Raw genomic sequence first — 20857 nt, forward strand, 5'->3', positions numbered from 1 at the left:
GGGCACTCACCCCAGATTTTCCAAGCTTGAGCCTGGGAATCAGCGCCCTAGATGAGTCTTAAGTTCGGGAAACGCTGAGGCAACAGGGAAAGTACTTAGTAGAGCAATTCTAATAATCAGTAGTGGCGAGGTTCCGCCCATTTGACAATCAGTCTCCCATTAGCACTCCCGGAGCAGCCAGCTGGCCTGCAGGAGCAGGGAGAGAGCCTGGCTAGCTCCCTCCCGGGGGGTGGGCAGCCCCGGTGGCCCTGCGCCCCGGGAGCCACCCTGGCGGCATCTCCAGGCCCGGCGCCTGCAGGTCAAGGTGCGCCAGGTGGCCAGGGCGTTAGGCGCGGCCAGGTCGCCGCCGCCTGAGTCAGCCTCCCAGCTATGCAGCGGAACCAGGGCTGCCGGCTGGGCCGCCCGGGCCGCTGAGCCGGGGCCACCCCCGCGCCGGCTCCCCGCCCCCGGGCCCCGGCGGCCGGCGCGGCACCTGGGCGGGCGGCGCTTCCGGAGCTGCGCCGAGCGGGCTCCCGGCTCTCCGCCTCCAGGTGCGGCGGTCGGGGCGCGGGCTGGACTGACAGCGCCGCCCGCGCGGCCGCCGCAGCCCCGGGGATCGGGGAGACACCGCGGGCCCCGCAGCCTCCCGCCTCGCCTCGCCTCGCCGCCCGGCTCGGCCCCGCGCCCGCACAGTCCCCGGGGGCCGCGCCTCGGGATGCGCTGGCGCTTTGGGGCACTTGTCCCGGTCCATCGCCGGAGCGCAAAGTGCTCCGCCCCGGTTTCTGCCCCCTGGATTTCGCTCCGGCGAGTGGGCGTCTCAGAAGGAAACCAGAAGCCTTGGTAAGTGAGGCGAAAACTCCACTTACTTCTGGGATTTGACCCGGGAGGGTGACATTCAGATAGATAGCTAGATCTGCTCCTCCATTCCTCCTCCCCATCCACCCAGCACCCCCACCCCCGGAAAATGGAGCTGTAGCGAGTTTCAGGCACCAAGTTATTTTCTCGACAGAGATAATGACTTTGCTCTGGTCTCTGTGCTCCCCCGCACCCTGCTTGTTATGCACACTCGAAGACGACAGGCCTATTAATTAACTTGAATTACACTCATTCGGCCTCCACCTGCCTGCACCCAACGCCATTCGCGGGACCGGTCCAGAGAGAGTTTACCAGGCTGCTCTTTCTCGTTTACTTTTGAAGACAGTTCTCTGGGAAGAGTTGGTGTCCATCCTCTTTATTGAAGTAAGTTTCATTTTATTTCATTCTGGCTTGTTTTTCTTGAACACTCCTCCCTCCTCCTTGTGGCGATCCAGAGTTATTTCTTCAATTGGAGGAAGGCTTAGTGAAAATGTATTTGTGAGCTATAACCTAAAGCCTTTGAGAATTGGATAAAAACAAGAGAGTGATAAGTTGGTTTTGTGGAATAATGGCATCTGAGATCGTAGCAAATTTGTATGGTAGCAACTTTTTTTTTTTTTTTTTGGTAAGTTTGTCCTTGAAGCAGGCTATTTAGTAGATTATATGCTTTGGTTTTTTTTTTTTTTTTAAGTGTACTGAAAATAAGCTATTTTTAAAAGTACACTTAATCGGATGTCATTGTTATTACCAATAATAGTATTGTACTTACAAGCTCAGTATTGATTTCCCCCCCGCACTTAAGCACTCTAAACCAGCTCAAGTGTATGGAACGTTGCCCATAAGAAATTGGGAGGTGAAGTTGTGGGTGTTGGAAGAAGGAGGCTAACTTTTATTTATTTTTTTTTTAAGGAAAAAATACCTCTAAACCCGTGTTCGTGACTATCATACCTTTACAAGAGAAATGTAGAGAGAAAAGTCTCATGACATTCCACTGTTTAACAATGTTTAAAAAAGAAAAGCAAAAGTGGGTCATGGAAGTAGGCTAGAGTTAAAATGGAAATATTTCCCTGGTTTCTTTTCAATATATATTTAACACACACGTTTAAGGTGGGTCCCAACACTGAAAGGGTTTTTATATACATTTGATTTGTCAATACTCAGATTTATTTAGATTAAAATGTACCTAGAGGGTAAGCAAAGTGGCTCTTTAAAAGTTATGTGGGTGTGCATGTGTTTGTATTCTTTTCTTTCCCTGTAAACCTGTTAGATTTTTATATGGGTTGTTCAAAAAGGCAAAGCCTATAAACTAATTTGTATTTTTCTGGTATGGCGAGTTTCTTGCAGTGAGTGGGGTTCATAGGTATTCAAGGATACTTTTCAGATTCAACCTTTTTAGTTACTGTGGTTAAGTCCAGAATTCAGATTATAATGTTTGTTTTATTACTTTCTACTTCACTTCTCCTTAACTTAGAAAGTTTGGTGAAAGTGACTATAAAAATGCTTAGTATAAATGATGATCATTGCTTTAAAAACTTCTATTAACACATTCCTCCAATTCTCATTTATTTATTGATTCATTTATTGGGTCCAATCTTAGCACATTACTAAACTGTAGTGAGTTTGGGAGTTTCTTGTAAAATATTAATTAGGTATAACACTTTTTTTTACCTTTGATGTTATTGGGGATTGAACCTAGGGGTGTTCTGCCTCTCAGCTACACCAACCCTTATAAAATATTTGTTTGTTTTGAAACAGGGTCTCTCTAGGTTGCTGAGAGTTGCAGTGTTGCTGAGGCTGGCCTTGAACCTGTGATCTTCCTCTCTCAGCTTCCCAAGTTCTGGGATTGCACGCAGCATCACTATCCCCAGCTAGAGCACTTTTTAATAATGTTGGACGCATGTCTTAGTTTTGACCAAATGAGATGGATGTGAAAATAGCGGCTATGCAATACCATCTTTAATCTCTTCTACCACATTGCTTATTACTTTAGTCATTTTATAAATGTATTGGCCAGATTAAGCATATAAATTATTTGGCTTTGCCTACTTTGTTTCAGTGGTATTTGCTTCTTTTGACTCTTTCTAGTTGAAAATTTAAGCTGTGTTACAATTTTGACTCAGTCTAAGCTGCTATCTTTACCCTTGCTTGGGAGGGAGCCTAGGAGTGCTGATCTGGGTTGGAGTAGTCACTTTGTTGGGTAGCTTTGGAGTTTAAAACTAATCGCGGGAGGTGGAAAGAATTTCTTTGCTATTTTATATGCATGTATGGGGATGGGTAGGTGAGAGAATATTCAGGAAGGGGCTGATGAGGTTTTGTTTATATTTTTTTATTTTTGTCTACTGGGAATTAAATCCAGGGCCTTGCACTTGCAAGACAAGTACTCACCACTCAGCTGCCTCCCCAGCTCTTGATAAGATGGCTTATGGGTGCTGGTAATTTTCATAAACATAGAATGCAAAGAAAAGATCATGACCGTACCTAGCTAGGATGCAGAGAGAAGAAGGGTTCCATCTACAGAAGGGTGGAAGAGAAGGCGTGGCCTGTTCTGATTATCAGGTGACTTGCGCCTCTGGGAGGGGTTTGGTTTTTCCACTTTCTTTCTAAGGGTAGACTCCTTACCCTGAGAATCAGGGCCCTCCACAGCTGACTGCAGCCTGCCATTTGGACATTCCCTTTTATCACCTGTGGCACCATAGGTCCATCCCAGCTCTTCTGCCCTTTGCTGTTGTCTGATGTTTATCTTCTCCTTTTCTGCCACCTGGGTGACATTTATTTTCGTTCAGATGTTGTATCTCTACTTCACTAGCTCCCACACTGACCACTCCATTTGCAAGCTCTTTATGGGCTGCAGTGTTTTATTATATTGATGGAGTGAACTTGAGACTTTTTAAGAGTCCTAAGCATTCCTGAAGGATGATGCCAGTAAAACATAAACCATATGAAAGTCAAGGTCACAGAATTTGAATTTTCACATCATTATGATTTAAGTACTGTTTTGGATTCATCCAATTCTTCCAAGTAAAGTTTTGTTTTGTTTTACTTTGATATTCCTTCTTCCTGGTGCTAAGCAGGAGAGGACTGAATGTTCACATGCATGCCATTTTCTTTTGCTTACTGTCAGCTCTATCTACCCCTTTATTTAAAACCCTTGGAGGGAAGACATTGTATCTTCACTTTTGTTGTAGCTCTTAGCACTGTTCTCAAAATGAGATAATAGATATTGTTATCTTGAACTGCAAATATTTCCCACTATTATGTGGGAGAGAGTAGTGTTCTTTAAATATTTATTGAATGAATAAATATAAATAAATGGGCGAATACGTTAGGAGACATTTTGAGGCTTTTTCTTTTCATAAGAAAAAGACATTTGACAATTCCTGAACCAATACGAAGCTCTCAGATTCAGTTGGAAAAGAGGTCAGGGTGCTATTTATAATGCAAAGAGAGGAAATGTTCACAGTAGGCTATTTTGAAACATCTGGTTGTTGGTCTAAAAATGTGACTCTTAAAGTCAGAGAGATGGTGAGTATTCATTTGTACTAAAATTTAAAAATTGGAATATAATATACATACAAAAATATGCATGTTCTATAACTATATATTTAAAAATATATGTACCAAACATATAATGTCATGCCTATTTTCACTTGAGCAAATTAAACCTGAAAGCTATGTCCAAACAGTGGTGAAATGGAACAGAATCCCAAGGAGTATGTGCCTGAGCTCCAGTCGAGTCCTGAGGCTCTGGTTCTTCTCCGTTTAGTACTCAGGACACAGATGTGGTTAGACTGTATGGAGGAAGGGAGAGGGCCAGCCCCCAGCAAAAGCAGGTGCCCAGGTGTTAGGGGCACACAGATAGGAGTCTTTCTCAGTGGCATAAGCTTTAGCTTATCATTCCTTTAATAGTGTCTACTTCTGTCCCTGAAGAAACTCTGGAAGTTGGAATCTTCCTTCAGTTGCCCCCAAATTACCACTTTACTTGAAAGATCTCTCCCTTAGAATAATAATAATAAAAAAAAACAAGTCCCAAACCTCAGCCAATTAAATTAAAAACTAGGTGGGCAGCTTGAAAGAGGAAAGATATACTGAAGGTAATGAGATTGTCAGGCACTTAACTATTAAGATGTTATCTAAAACACGTAAGTCTAGGTATTAAAGATGTTCCAGATAACTTCTCATATTAGGTAAAGGAATCAGACTTCTGGCCACCATATAAAATGGAAGCAGATATGAAGTTCTAGGCTTAGAGTATTATTTTTTTTTAGATTGTATAATAAGTAAAATGTTAAAAACAAAGCTTAGAATAATCCTTTCTAATTGACCCAACATTAACTGATTTTTTTCTAGCATCTGACTAGTTTGAAATCAAACCTCAGTTGTTCTCCACCTAGCAACTACTAAGTAGTCATTATTTGTTAGACACTATTCTAAGATCCATATTCATAGATGCTCATTTTTATCTCAAAACTGCCCTAGTGTAAAATCATCCATCTCAAAATGCTAACCACTTCATAAATTTACTAACTTAATAAAACTATGCTTTACTGCTGTTAAGTGCCTCGTAAGTTATTAGAATTATTTATAGCATATATTTAAAGGAATGTAACATTACTATGCATCTGAAGACTACCACACAAACCAAGTGCATGGTTTGTGATAGTAACAAGAATGGAGGCGATAGTGTGCAATATTGCATATAACTGATTAATAATAATAGCCAGCATTTACTGTGTATTCATAGTTCATGTCGGGTATGGTTATAGGTACCTATTTTTCTTGTTTAATACATCAGAAATTCTATAAGATGTGACATATGGCCTCATTTTATAAATGAGGAATCTTAGCTTCAGGCAAGTTTAATACTTTAATTGAAGTACACAGTTAAAAAGTAGGGAAGTCTGGCTTGGAATCCAGGCACAGTGATATCTATACGACTGTGTGGGTGGACTTAATGAGGGATTACAGAGGAATGGAAGAGGCAGAAAACCTCACGGAGTGATGTTATACCTGTAAGACTTGAAGTGGCTCTCAAAGGAGAGAACAAACGTCTAGGTGTGCACAGGGCGTTTATCTCCCATTTCCTTTTTGGTGTGGTAAAAACATATAGAATTTGATGTCTTAACCATTTTTTAAGTGTATAGTTCTACAGTGGTAAGCATATTTACACTGTTGTGAAACAGAACTTTTTCATCTTGTAAAACTGAAACTCTGTACTCATTAAACAACACACACACTTCTGCGTTTATCCTGGTAACCACCGTTCTACTTTCGATTTCTATGAATTTGACTACTGAACATATCTTGTGTCCTTTTTATGACTGGCTTATTTCACTTAGCAGGGTGCCCCTAAGATTCAACCATCTTGCAGCATGTGGCATGATTTCTTTTTAGAAAGTTTTAAAACTCTTGCTCTTTAAGGCTTTCTAGTATTCCATTGTGTGTATAAACCACATTCTGTTTCCCCATCCATCCATGCACAATGGATTGCTCCTGCTGAATTTATGGTTAAATCTTTGAGCTGGTGGTCTGGTATTTTTTTCTAACAATATTTTCTCTTCCAGTCCAGCAGTTTCTGATCCTTGTTATTGGCTGCCCATGTGGTCTGTGGATACTCATTTTGGTCTTATTTAACTATAGGGTTTGGCTTTATATAGTTATGCTGTGTCAGTTGTACTGTCATCCCACTTTCACTTTACTTCTGAAGTGATAGATGCAAAATAAATATTAATAAAGAAAACTCTCTCTTACTGTTACCTCATATAACGATATCAAATTTATTCCCTATTATTTTATTGACTTAAAATGCAGGAAATTGTGTGTACATGGATATAAGTTTCTGTATTTGACCACTTCTGTGGACAGACACACTTATGATCAAGCTGAAAGGTATATAAAATTTGAATTCGCAAGGAATGGCATATTTAAGCAACATTTCTCTAGTGAGTATAAATGCTTTTCCATAAAAGATGAAGAACGTGAAGTCTCTGACACCTCTCTACTATTGGATCAATTGTATAACTATTAGAAGGTATCACATTTAGCAGTACAGGTTGGGGAGTCCATCTTTTAAAATTTTTGGTTCCTGGCCAGGTGTGGTGGCTCACGCTTGTAACCCCGTGCTTGGGAGGCTGAGACTGGAGAATCGCACAGGTTCTAAGCCAGCTGCGCTGGCATAAGAGACTTTGTTTCCAAATAAAAATATAAAAATAGGTCTGGGAGTGTAGCTCGGAGGTAGAAGGGTATCCAGCAACCCCAGTACCACCAAAAAGAAAAAAAAAATGGTTTCACTATTTACTGAGTGATCTTGGGTGTGGAATTTTCTTCTTAAGTAAACCATAAGCATTAAATGAGATATTACACAGATAGTTTTTAAACCCCCTCCAAACTATTGTCTATTACTCGCAATATGAGCCTGAGAAACTAATGAAAGCCAATGATATGCCCTGGTAGGAGGGGAAGGAGTGGTGGTCAAGGCAGGGAACGTGGGCCAGAGGAGGTCAGAGCTTGTGGGAGACCACATTTCTGAGAGATGGCCAGGTTGAGGGAGCTTGGCTTCCTGTATGGGGTTTAATTTTGCCACATAATGAGGCAGGTGAGTCAGTGGTAGTGGAGAGGGATGCTAGCTGATTGACTTGCAGTCTTCTTTATATTATGGGATGGAGACCTATGACAGCAGGCATGATTTTAAAATCACTTTCTTATCTGCTTGGTGGTGGGGAGTCAAGTTGATGATGATCTTGGAGTTAATATCTCAGGATTAAACAGTGAGCTTAATTGATGTACAAACAACATGATACCTCTTTCTTGTGACTTTATTCTGTACTAAAGCACAGGTGGACCTGTAGCCTGAATGAGTTCTTTCAGCATTTTATCTGTATGAAACCCTCTAATTTTCTAAGGCATTAGCTGCTTTTCCACAATTAGTTTATCAGCAAATGTTTATCTTTTGTCATCTATAGTGCTAGGTACCATATAGGGAAATAATCAGTTGTCTAATCTAAAAGAGTAAAAACGGAGGCTCCTACTTTGGTTGTCACTGTAAGATGTCATACGTCATCTTTTCTACATCCGGGTACTACTCAGTCATTGTGATCAACAAATGTATTTTCTCACATTTTCTGTCGCTAACACTGGAGATAGTTCCACTCTATTGGGACCTACTGTTTTGGAATACAATGAACTTTCATTGTTATCAGGATCAATCTGTAAGACTTGTATCATAAAACATTGAGAAGTTTTGTTATTACTTAGCAGCCTAGTTTTCAGTAGCTCTCCTCTTAAGAGTCCTTTCAATCTTGGGATCCTGTGATTTTCAGGCCTATTATCTCATCACATCATATTTGAAGTTTCTAAATATGCTGAGGTTAAATTTCCAATATTATGATATGTGCAATATTATTTGTTGTTGTTTTTCTTTTTTTTTGGTGGTACTGGGGTAACTGGAAGCCCTTCTACCTCTGGGTTACCCTCCCAGACCTATTTTTTTATACTTTTTTATTTGGAAACAGGGTCTCTTAAGCCAGCGCGGCTGGCTTAGAACCTGCTCGATCCTCCTGTCCCTGCCTCCCAAGAGCGGGGATTACAAGTGTGCGCCACCACGCATGGGTTTATTTTGTTCTTTGCTGGTTTAAATATATAATGGAATTCAGTTATACTATTACTCTTTTTTTTCTATAAGGTCTTTCTTAGAGTCAGACAAAGGTAATTCCAGATATTGTCAGTATTGAAAACTGAATGACCTTATAATTAAATGAGTTTCATTAAAAGCCATGGTTTTCAGGTATTTTCTTTCATTGCCACCTAAAGGATAGGCAAAACTCCCCTACTAATGGGTAGACAAAGGGTGAGAAGTAGGGAGGGACTCACTGCAGGTGGTTTTTCTTATTTGCGGAATTAGGACAGGAGAGTCTGTCCAATCCAGGAGGTTTTTTTTTTTTTTTTTTTTTTTTTTTTGTGTGTGTGTGTGTGTGTGTGTTACTGAAGGTGGAACCCAGGGGTTTTTCTACCTCAAGACTATCCTCCCAGACCTAGTTTTATACTTTATTTGAAAACAGGGTCTCACTAAGTTACTGAGAGTCTCACAAAGTAGCTAAGCCTGGCTTCGAACCTATGTGATCCTCCTGTCTCAGCCTCCCAAGCGCTGGGATTACAAGCGTGCACCACCTTGTACGGCTTGACCCATAAAATTTTAACGCCCACACTGGTTTGGAGGGATACAACTATCCTCCTGCCATAATCAATTTCTAACTTTAGGATCTGTTTTGATGTTGGATAGACTGGAGAGTTTTTCATTTAAGTTTAGTCTCTGTTGCTTATGCTTGCTGACATAAATAGACTGAGTTGTGTATGTGTGTTATTGGGAACTGAACCCAGGAACATTCCACCTCCAAACTACACCCCAGCCCTTTCTATTATTTTGAAATAGGGTCTCACTAGGTTGCTGAGGATATCACTAAATTCCTGAAGCTGTTCTCAATCCTGTGATACTTCTGCCTTCAGCCTCCCAAGTCCTGAAAATGCAGTTATGTGCTACCATGCATGGTTAAATAGAATGAGCTTTAACTATGTGTATTGTTTTACTTCTCATCTTACAGCATGGCAAAGCTGGGAAGAAGTCAGTCAACAAACAGTTGAGTTCCTGCTGTGTATACCTGACAGTGTTCATAATTCAGGGCTAGCGTAGTGAGCAGTAGACAAGATCCCTGCCTCCTCCTCAGTTCACAGATGTCAGGTAGTACTAAGTACCATAATAGCTATTAAAGTGAGGCTAATGAGTCACAATGAGCCACAACATGCATGCCTTCATAGGGGTTAGGGACCACCTCTCTCAAGAAGACACATTTGATCAGAAACTTAGCAAACTGATGGAATGAGCCATGGGCCACAGTTCCATGTCGCGGCTAAAGATTTGCAGGAGGTGGAAGCCCAAGAGATATGGTCCTGCAGTAGAATTAGGGCTAGTGTGGTAGCTCTCAGTGGAGGTGGAAAGCCAGGGGAAATGAAGTTTGGAAGTTGCAGGGAGTGATAAAGGATGAATTGTGTTTTGAAATAAGTTAATCTGGCTCCTGTATTCAAAATCTGTTGTGTGGAGGCAGGGTCAAGACAGAATCAGGGATATCTTTCCAGGAGGCTATTGCAGTGGTCTAAGAGGGTGAGATAGTGACTTAGACTAGGGTGTGAGCAGGGGAGTGTTGATACACAGATGTGGGTATAGTTTCAAGGTAGAGCTCAGTTAGGTGACACAGCCGCTGGTGCATATAACAGGTACTTCTAAATGTTACTTCCCTTCCACATTTACTTCCAGAACTGCGTCAGGATAGGATGAGCGCGCACAGCCATGTCTATAATGCCAAACAGTTATGCATTCCCTAAACATGCACTGCAGTCTGTTTATAAACTATTTGACACTTATTGGGAAGCCTTTGTGGGTCAATCATCTTGGCAGAGTGTTTTATGGAATGATAATAAAATAATAGCAAATGCTGATCTGGCCTTTATTATGTGCACCTGATGTCTTAAGTGCTTTGTGTATTTTTATTCATTTAATTCTCACATCGGCACCATGAAATAGAGGTATTTCTATTTTCCTGATGAGGAAACATGGAGAGGTTAAATGCTCATCCAAGTGCACAAGGTCCTGGGATATTGTCCAGGGTGTCTAGCTTCGGTCTTGGCTTTTATTCTACATCGTCTGATAGCATGAGCAGAATGTGATTAACTCTTTGCCATGATCTGAATGTATGTATTCCCTCAGAGTCATATGTTGAAGCCTAAACATCAGGGTAATAGTATTAAGAAGTGGATGATATCTGGGAGGAAAGTAAGTCAAGAGGGCAGCACTCTCACAGATAGGATTGCTGATCTTATAGGAAGGGCTTAGGGAGTTGGACCCTTTTGTTCATCTGCCATGTGAGAACACCTAGAAGGTGCCACCTGTAAAGAATGAGCCCTCACCAGACACTAGATCTCTTGGTGTTTTAATTGCGAGTTTACCAACCTCTGGAACTCTGGAACCTCTGCAGTCATACATTTCTATGGTAGATGAAGTTTAGACTAGAGATAGCAGCCCAAATGGACTAAGGCAGTACTCTAAGAAGTGAGGTATGAATGTGTATTTATTGTTCTGTGAGCAAATAGTAGTTGTGTTAGAGCTCAAATGATGGAAAAAAATTCAGCTTTGGAAATATGTTTGGGGCTAGGCTCTTTAAGGAAGTAGCTGGGTCTCTGAACACTATTGGCATTCAACTCTTGGGCGTTAGACAGTTAAAAGCCAAATAATTAGTTCATTAGCTGGTGCAGCATGGTGAATGGTAGCAAAGAGATGGTTTTGAGTAGAGCAACTGGCAGAGTTGCCCTTGATTCAGCCACTAAGAAATATATGGGTATACTGCAAAGAAAGAAGAAAGTGTGTTAAAACTAAAATGCTGACTTTTTTTTTTTTTTTGGTTGGTACTAGGGGTGGAACCCAGAGGCTTTCCAAGCTATACACCCAGACCTATTTTATATTTTATTTGGAAACAGGGTCTCACTAAGTTGCTGAGCACCTCACTAAGTAGCTGAGACTGGCTTCAAAACTGTGCAATCCTCCTGTCTCAGCCTACCAAGTGCGGGGAATACAAGCGTGCGCCACCACGCCCTGCATAAAGAAAAAAAAAAAAAAACTAAAATGCTGGCCAGATGTAGTGGTGCACACTTGTTATCCCAGCATTTGGAAAGCTGAGATAGGAATATCACAGTTTGCAGCTAGCCTTAGTGAGGCCCTCTGCAACTCAATGAGACGCTAATTCAAAATAAAAAATAAAAATAGGGCTAGGGGTGTAGCTTGCAGGTAGAATGTCCTTAGATTCCATCCCCAGTACTGCAAAAAAAAAAAAAAAACTAAAATGCACAAACACACACACAGACATACCAAGCATGCAAGGACATCAAAGGGGGGGGGGGACTAACAACATAGGCCTCTCAACCACTTGTGCCATCCCTACCAACCTTATTCCATCTCTTAAAGGTGTTCCAAACACTTTGCAAACTTCTCAGATACTTGCTAAGGCTATATTTGGAGAGGCATGTTTCATTCTATTTCTTTTGTATGTTCACATGATGCATTATCAGAGGAGTAATACTTGCTATTTAAACTTTTAAATGGTGCATGAAAAAGAGATACGGCATCTGCAGAAGGAAAGCACCTATTAAATTGCTTGTGGCTTCTGGGGAATGAAAATTAACAATAATAAACTACTCTGAGCAAAGGATATCGGTAGGAAGTTTGTTACAGTTGAATATGAGCCTGGAGTTAGTACTAGGAATTCTCACCTTGCAGGAAGGACAGGGGAGGTATGGTGATTGGCACATAGTTGCTGTTTATATCAGTGGCACCTGCTATTCTTATTATTAGACAGCAGAATATGGCATGACACTCTGAAGAGCTTTGACATCACCCATTTGAGAAGGTGGAGTGACACGCTGAGTTTGGATTTTTGATAGTTCGTGGGAACATGGATTGTGGGAGAAGATTTGTTCAGAGACTGCTGTGGTAGGGTAGGCAGGAGGAGCAATCAGGGTGTGAACCATAGCAAGGGCTCTGAGGATGGAGGAGTGTGTTAGTCAGCTTAGGTACCACAACAAAATGCCTCAGATTGCTCTAAGCTTTAAACAATCGGAACTTATGTCTCACATTTCTGAAGGCTGGAGGTCCGAGATCGAGTTGCTCTCTGGCTGATTTGGTTCCTGGTGAGGATTCTCTCCCGGGCTTTTGGAAGTCTACCTTCTACCCTGTCTTTACAGAGTGGGGGTGTGGCAGGGAAGGCAAGAGAGGGGCCCTCTGGTGTCTCTTCTAGGATACAAATCCTTTCTTATCAGGGTACCATCCTTAGGACTACATTTGACCAGAATTGCTTTGTGGGAGGTGTGTGTGTAATTTGTCCACAGTGAGGTAAGGTAAAGACAGTAGCCAGCCTGCTTCTTTGAATGTGGTGGAGATAAGGATGGACTTGGGGATCCTATCTGGGCTTTAGGTTTGGGTAACCAGGGTTAATGGGACCACTATTGCAGTAGAAGAGGACTTAGAGATTTCTTGGTGCGTGTATGTGTTTCATTGAAATTGGTTTTGTCCTAAGAAAGTGTTCCTGAAGGCTGATATGCAAGACTATGATAGTTTGTAATTTATTCTACTCAAAAGGTGCTTCTAATTCTCTTATTGACTATTTCATACTGTTTATAATTTCTAAAGGTAGTAAACTATACGAATGATAAATATATGAATGATATACTTGGGGATTGTATTATTATTTTTTTTTGCAATGGCCATTTCCATTTTGTGATGTGCCCCCCCCCAAAAAAATTGACAAAAGCATTTATCTACAAAACAAGGTGGCTTTGGCTTTGTATTTGGTGTTGAGGTTTAATTTTTTTTTTTTTTTTTTTTTTTTTTTTTTTTTTTTTACATTTTGGACTGTTAGGCCTGACATAGCAGTACCTTATTGACTCAGGCATTTCCTGCCTTTTCTCCTGTTTGTATTTTACTTTTCTGTTCCTGTAGGAAGGCTTGAAGAAGAAGTGTGCTTTCTCTCTGATGCTGTACCCGTTGTTCAATATTTGCTGATATTTTAAAATAGTTCAGGCAATAGTTTTATGAGCGATTGGCATGTAACATGATGCGGAGTCCAAAGAATGCCTTCTAGATTGCTATTTTAAGTTATGTTTTTCAAGGTGGAATGTAGAAGCCTATACCTATAATCCTAGGACTGGGAATACTGAGACAAAAGGATCGCAGATTTGAGACCAGCCTCAGCAACTTAGCAAAACTCTCAACAAACTATCAAGACCCTGTTATGAAACAAAAAATAAAATTAGGCTGGGATGTAGCTTGGAGATAGAATGCCCCTGGATTTGATCCCCAGTACCACACACATACACAAAATATTCAATTTTCAGAAACTTTGCATCAAAGATTGGAGAAATTTACCTTGTTTTGGGGTCTTATTTTAATTCTCATGTATGATTTTATGCATATTCTGTAATTTTTTCTTTTTATTGAAACACAATATATAGAAATGTGCACATGTATATTTTCATAAACTGAATATGCCCATATAACCAGCACTGAGATAAATTGGCTTTTTAAAAAGTCTAATGATGTTGTTAGGGAGAAAAATTAATCTGTTTGAATCTGCTGTTCACATCAGAGGAAAATGTGACCTTTAAACTCACTTTTGAATTATCATGTTTCCTCTTATTTAATGTATTTAAGAATTCGCTAATTATTTATAAGACATATATCTTAATACTAGTTGTTTACAAATAATGCTGCTTGCTTTTTTTGAAGTGAAACCAATTGGCCTGAAAACTATGTTCTATATGCTTTTTAAGGGTGTCGAAGAAAGTATACTGAAAGGAAATGTTATTTATATTTAGCTACTGTTAAGAAATATTACCTAAAAGTTGAAAGTTGAAAGAATGTCATTCAGAGCCTTTTGTGTCCAACCTAAGGATATTTCATTTAGTTGTAGCCTCTATGCCTGACCTGACAATTTGCTGATTGATTAGAGACCAGACATTAAGAAGTTACCTGTTAGCTATAGATTCTTGTTCAGTAGAAAAGATAACACTAAATATTATCACTTTATTGCCCTGTAGAACATTAACCAGGTTTTTTTTTTTTTCATCCTTCCTACTAGTCTTGTTCTAATATTTTTCTTTTCTTTTTTCCTGTACCAATTAGATTTGAACCCAGGGACTTTTACATGCTAGATAAGCACTTTACCACTGAGCTATATCCCCAATCCTATTTTATTCTTTATTTTCAAAAACAGTCTCATTAAGTTGCTCAGGCTTGTCTTGAACCTGTGATCCTCCTGTTTCAGCCCTCAAAGTACCAGAATTACAGGCATGTACCACTGTACTTGGACGTTATAATAGTTTTTATTTTTTATTTTATTTTATTTATTTATTTATTTATTTATTTATTTATTTATTTATTTATTTATTTATTTATTGGTGGTACTGGGGTTCCTGGAAGCCCTTCTTCCTCCGGGTTACACTCCCAGACCTATTTTATATTTTTGAAACAGGGTCTCTTACGCCAGCTCGGCTGGCTTCGAACCTGCGTGATCCTCCTGTCTCCGCCTCCCAAGCGCGGGGATTACAAGCGTGCGCCATCACACCCGGCTTATAATAGTTTTTAAAAATACTTTTTTTGGTGGTGGTGGTGGGGTGGCCAGTATAAATAATTCTGTTCCACAAATGTTCTTGGAACCAGCCTTTTCATCTTACTAGATCTCCTATCAGTTAGTGAGATGAATAAAATGTTCAGTATGTGCCAATTTTCTATTTGTGTATTTTTTTTTTACCTTTTTAAAAATCAGGTTGAAAGAATCATAGCATTTCTGTCCTCTACTTTCATATTAGACTAGGGACTGATTTTCTGAGGCATACAAAACAATGTGCTAAGATTCCAAACTCAGCAAAAATTGTTCTCCTAATTTCTGTTGTATTTTCTGGGAAAGTTTATAATGTAAAACTAGATTTTATTAGTTAAAGTAGTCTTGGCTGGGGCTGTAGCTCAGTGGTGGAGTTTAGGTTTAGTATGTACAAGCACCACCAAATATATATTAAAATAGTCTATTTTCAGAACTAAAGATGAAATCCAAGGTCATTCCAACTCTGAGCTAACCCCCCGCCCTAATTTTTAGTCTTTTTATTTTTGAACCAGGCCACTGAGTTGTGAAGGGCTAAGTAGCTGAGCTGTGAACTGTGATCCTCCTATCTCTGCCTACCAAATGCTGGAATTACAAGTGTGCACCACCACACCCAGCTATATTAAAATATTCTAATAGATTGTTTTAATCTTTTCCAGGCTTACACACATAAAGCGGTCATCGTGGAGAAAATAACCTTGTGGCAAACTTTCCTGCAATAGCAACACCAGAAGAACCAACAGAGAAACATCTCCTCTTTTGTGTATATCTCATTTTGCTGTCTTTATAACTCAGCTTAGTAATGAAGCCACCATTATGTCCTCAGTCAGTGAAGTAAATGTTGATATCAAAGATTTCCTAATGAGCATCAATTTGGAGCAGTACCTCTTACATTTCCAAGAGTCTGGTTTTTACACTGTGAAGGACTGTGCAGCAATAAATGATAGTATACTGCATGAAATCGGAATATCACCTACAGGGCACCGTAGACGGATACTTAAACAGTTACAGATACTTTTGTCTAAAATGCAAGAAATCCCAATATATGCAAACGTTCATAAAAAGAAAGGTGATGACACATCAAGAAATCACCATGTTCTATCTTTAGATCAGAGTTCCTGTGTAGAACTTCCCAATTCTGGTAGTATCCAGACACCAAGCTCAATGCAGTTGGAGACCTTTACCCAAAATCTTGATCAGAAGGATGCTAGTATAGAAAATAGCCAACCTCCTAATTCAGATGATAAGCTATCTCTTTCTAAACATGATTTCACGATTCCAGAAGAAGAACAACAGGTGGATTTGGGTTCTTCTCATGATTCTTTATTTGGTAGTGAAAATATTAAAGTAGAATCATTGCTTACAAAGAAGACTGTGGATTGTACAATTGAAGAGCAGCAAACAGAAAAAGTTGATTTGATATCAGAAGACTTCAGCAAGCTTCCTCATGCGGACACTGAGTGCTCAACTTCAGAACCACATACTGGCAATGGGACTAATGGCTCATCAGAGAGTTCACCACCATCCCCGTTCTTTCAATTTCAAGGAGAAATGGTTGTAAATGATTTGTATGTTCCATCATCGCCCATCCTAGCACCTATGAGAAGTCGAAGCAAGTTGGTTTCAAGACCATCTCGCTCTTTTCTGCTAAGACACCGGCCTGTACCAGAGATTCCAGGGTCAACAAAAGGAATCTCAGGGAGGTAAGAATTTTTAAATAAGTTGTATATTTTTAAAAAATTTATAACAATTGTATTTTCAGAGTTCCCTTCTAGATTTGACTTACATGTATTTATGTGTTCAACCAACCTTTTCTTTGTTCTCTCCAAACTTTTTCTCCATGCCATTTGTATTTCCCATTATTTTTCAATATCTCTTTCTAGCTTATAGATACCTGGGATTTGTTAGCATCCTCTCATTTAACTGGGGGAGCATGAAATCCCCTAACTGTATTTGGATATTTCTTCCCGTACCTTTTATTCATACCTGGTATCACAGTATTCTCTTTGGTAAAGTTCTCAGATTTGAATTGCTGATTCTGTCTCCACATTAAATTATTTGTTCTTTGGCAGGGAACATGTTTGTATCTCTATTGCTTGGCACAATACTTGGCACCAATGAATAATTCAGCACACATCAATTGAACTTGGTACTAGTCATTGTGCTAGGTGGGAAGGATCCAAGGAAGAATGAAAGAGTTTGCGGTCTGGTACAGAAGACAGATGTAAAAAGATGGTGACTGTGCATTGTGAAACCAGGTCCAAGGAGAGCAGAACTCCACAGCCCCAAAGAAGGGCTTAGGGTCTTTAGTATTTTGAGTAATTTGAAAGAAGTGGATTTACAGCAGAGAAAGCTTTCATCCATTTTTCAAACTTATGCTGAAAATTATTGTGGCTTTCTTCAGGGTTGGGGTGGGATATTTATTCTTTTTCTCCATTAAGAGCCAGCACTTGTCTCTCTGCTGGGAGACACGAAGCTATTTGAGTTTGATGGTTACTGTAGTGCTTTACAGAGTTCAGGCACTGGCTCTCTGCTGGCATTTTTGCGAGATTCCCTTTCTTGGCTTAAATCTGGAGCTGCTGCTGCTTCTTTTGCCCTTAGGCACCTTTGGTAATTGAAGTGCAAGTTATATTTGTAAGGGAAAAGGTAGCAATTTACCATGGGCAAGAGAAAACCTGGCAATTTACAACTCTGTTAAATTTAAGTATCTCCTATTAGAACATAAACTCTTTGAGGGCAGAGGCACTAATTAATTTCTCTTTATCTTGACTTCTGTAATGACACTAGCAAAGTTTGGAGCTTACTGGGAACCAGGAGTGATGGTGCCATTTATTAAGCATGTAGATGCTAGTTTTGTAATTTTTGATGGGTTATCTAAACCTTACAGAGGCCCCATAAAGTAAGAGATGTTCAACCTATTCTACTCCCGAGACCACAGTCCTAGATTATTTTCCCAGAATTTTGTGGGCATTTAAGCCCACGAGACTTCATCCCACTGCATCTGATGCCCATATTTAATAAACCACATCTTAACCATTCATTTAATAAATATTTTAAAAGCATTGAGTGCATATATAAGAAATGGATTATTTATTAGGATTGGGAATAGTCACTAATTTTTATATAACCTTGTAGCTTTAAAATATGTTGCTGATTTTTAAAAATTAATTGAAACTAAGTGAAAAATCACAAGTCTTCAGATGTCAAAAGGAATCAGCATATGAGAGGGTCTACTGTGAGTCCACACCAAGGAGAATCCTTTGGGAGTCAGAAAGATCACATCAGATAAGAAACATTTTGTTTAAGTTTTAGACAATATGGGCAATTTTTTTTCATGAATTTTATAGAATCTATGATGCTCATTTAGTTGAATAGGGACAACAAAACTGTACCTTCAGAGTCGGAGGGCCCTAGCTTGATCTGAGAATTAAATTTATATAAGATAGATTAATAGGGAAAAAGCATACAAGTTTATTATTACCAGGAAATACAAGTTTTAACTAGCCAGGGAACCCTTATAAGGAGACGAAGACTCAAATAAGCAGGTAGAGTCAAACACTTAACTACTGGATTGGACCAGATGTATCAGCTGTGAAAAAAAAAAAGTAAGTCATGTGGGAGGTTGGAAAGGTGAGAATTATTTTAACAAGGAGGTACAGATTGCTTCAGGTTCCTACCATTTCCACTTTTCATATAGAGGAATGCAAATAAATGTTACTCCTTTTACTTGGGAAGTTCATCTCCCCTGCTTCTAAGAAGCCATGCCTACATTAGAGGGATGTGTTTGAACCTGCTGTTTTTCAACAGCGATAACTCAAGATAGCATATTTTGAGTGGTGCATTGTCAACTCCTTCATCTGTAAATCTCTGAATCATATGAAAGGTTATTCATACTGTGACTATGAGTCTTTAAAAATTACAATGGAAGTAACATTCAGATTAGTGGTGAATAACTCAATACTGCATATATGCAGCATGATTTTCAATGGGACTTTTAGGTCAAACGACCATTTTAACTTGTTGTTGATTGGGGTAGTAATTAGAAACTGCTGTCAGGCGTGGTGGCTCACGCCTGTAATCTCCGTACTTGGGAGGCTGAGACAGGAGGATCATGCAGGTTTGAAGCCAGCCTCAGCTACTTAGTGAGGCTCTCAACAACTTAGTGAGACCCTGTTTCCAAATAAAAATATAAAATGGGTCTGGGAGTATAGTCTGGAGGTAGAAAGCCTCTGGGTTCCACCCCCAGTACCACCAAAAAAAAAGAAAAAAAAAAGAAAAAAGAAACTGCTGTTGTGTTGCTTAGACTATAAAATGATGAGCAAGTTTATGAAAAGATTTTCAAAATCCACCATCTACTTTTTCTTGTGGTTCTCTCTGTGTTACAACACCAGTTATACAACTTTAAAGTGTTAAGACTTTTTAAATAAAACTGGTTTAAAGAATGTGAGTTTCTTTTTAGTCAGATATAATATTGACAAACTTATATTTGATATACCAAATAACATTATTTCTATCTTTTCCTCTTCTCCAGTTTAATGGGTATTATAGCATCTTTTGTGCTTTTCTCTTTTGTGTGTGTGTGGTACTGGGGATGGAACCCAGGAGCATTTTACCTATGAGCTATACCCCCAGCCCCTATTTTTTAGTCTTTTAAAATATTTATTTGTTTATTTATTTATTATTTATTTATTTTGTGGTACTGGGGATAGAACCCAGTGGCATTCTACCTCCCGAGTGACACCCCCAGCTCTATTTTTTATTCTTTATTTTGAAACAAGTTCTCACTGAGTTGTGAAGTTCCTCATCAAGTATCTGAGACTTTCCAGGAACCGCAATCCTCTGGTCTCCGCCTCCTGAGTGCTGGGATTCCAAGCCTGCATCACCATAATCACTAATTACTCATTTTATAGAACTGCTTGAAGGAAAGTGATGCTGAGTCTTCCTGACATGCGGCTCTTTGTTTCTCTTTGGTCAAGGGCCCTCTCTGCCTCCTTTTCTCCTAACTTATCTGACATAGTTGACATTTTAGTCCGGTGGATTGTCTTTATTCTTGGATTAGGTTATTTCTAAATCTCTGTCTGCTTGTTTTCCCTGGAGGGCTGGATTGGGGAAGATGAAGAACAATGAGCTGGGGATCAGGGATATCTTTTTAACTCCTATCACTTGAGGGCCACATCTGAATGAGGCCGGAGTCTCCACTGCCTCCATCCTCACCTTCACTTTCAGCACTCTCTAGTCCTTTGGAGTTCAAGAAAGCAAGTCCCCAAGTCCATCTAGCATCTTGCTGTTTCCATGAGAGTTAGGAGTCTGTCTTGTGATCCTTCTGGGGAGAGTCCTAAGGACAGAGGAACAGTGTCTCTGTCAACATTCTTATCACTGTAATCTAAAACAATGGGCTACACAACTTAGAGGAAGGAAGGTTTATTTGCCCACAGTTATTTGGAGACCTTGGAGTTCATTCCATGTGAAGCTAGGGTGCAGACCTGGAACCTCAGGGCAAGGCAGAGAGAGGAAGAGAGCAAGCCTCTGCTCTCACATCATGGAGGCCGTAAGCAGAGTGAACAAGCAATCAAGGGGCTTCACCAACAAGAAGATGCCTCAGGCCATGCCCCCAGGGATCCACTCTCTCCAGTCAACCCTACCAGCTTAGGTCACCACCCAGATAATAATGGATTTATTGTAAATCTCTTTACAATAAGAGCTCTTCAGGGGACATTCTGTATCTGACTATAACAAACAAGTATCTTGTTATCGTTTAAATTAAAAAAAATGTTTTTGGTGGTGCTGGAGATTAAACCTATGGGCTACACTCCAAGCCCTATCTTATTTTT

The 20857-nt window shown here is 39.9% G+C and overlaps 1 protein-coding gene across 1 annotated transcript in view; it reads left to right on the forward strand.

Moving 5' to 3' along the window:
• Positions 1 to 15842: 15842 nt before the first annotated feature.
• ARAP2 (ArfGAP with RhoGAP domain, ankyrin repeat and PH domain 2) overlaps positions 15843 to 20857 on the forward strand; it is a gene marked incomplete at both ends in the record, with an annotated part of 179420 nt that continues 174405 nt past the window's right edge. Inside the window, one exon of the mRNA XM_080698069.1 lies at positions 15843 to 16729. Within this exon, the coding sequence (XP_080554195.1) occupies positions 15843 to 16729 (887 nt within the window). The remainder of the gene's footprint in view (positions 16730 to 20857) is intronic.

This window comes from Muscardinus avellanarius (genome assembly GCF_963383645.1).
Source record: "Muscardinus avellanarius genome assembly, chromosome: 6".
Lineage (NCBI taxonomy): Eukaryota > Metazoa > Chordata > Mammalia > Rodentia > Gliridae > Muscardinus > Muscardinus avellanarius.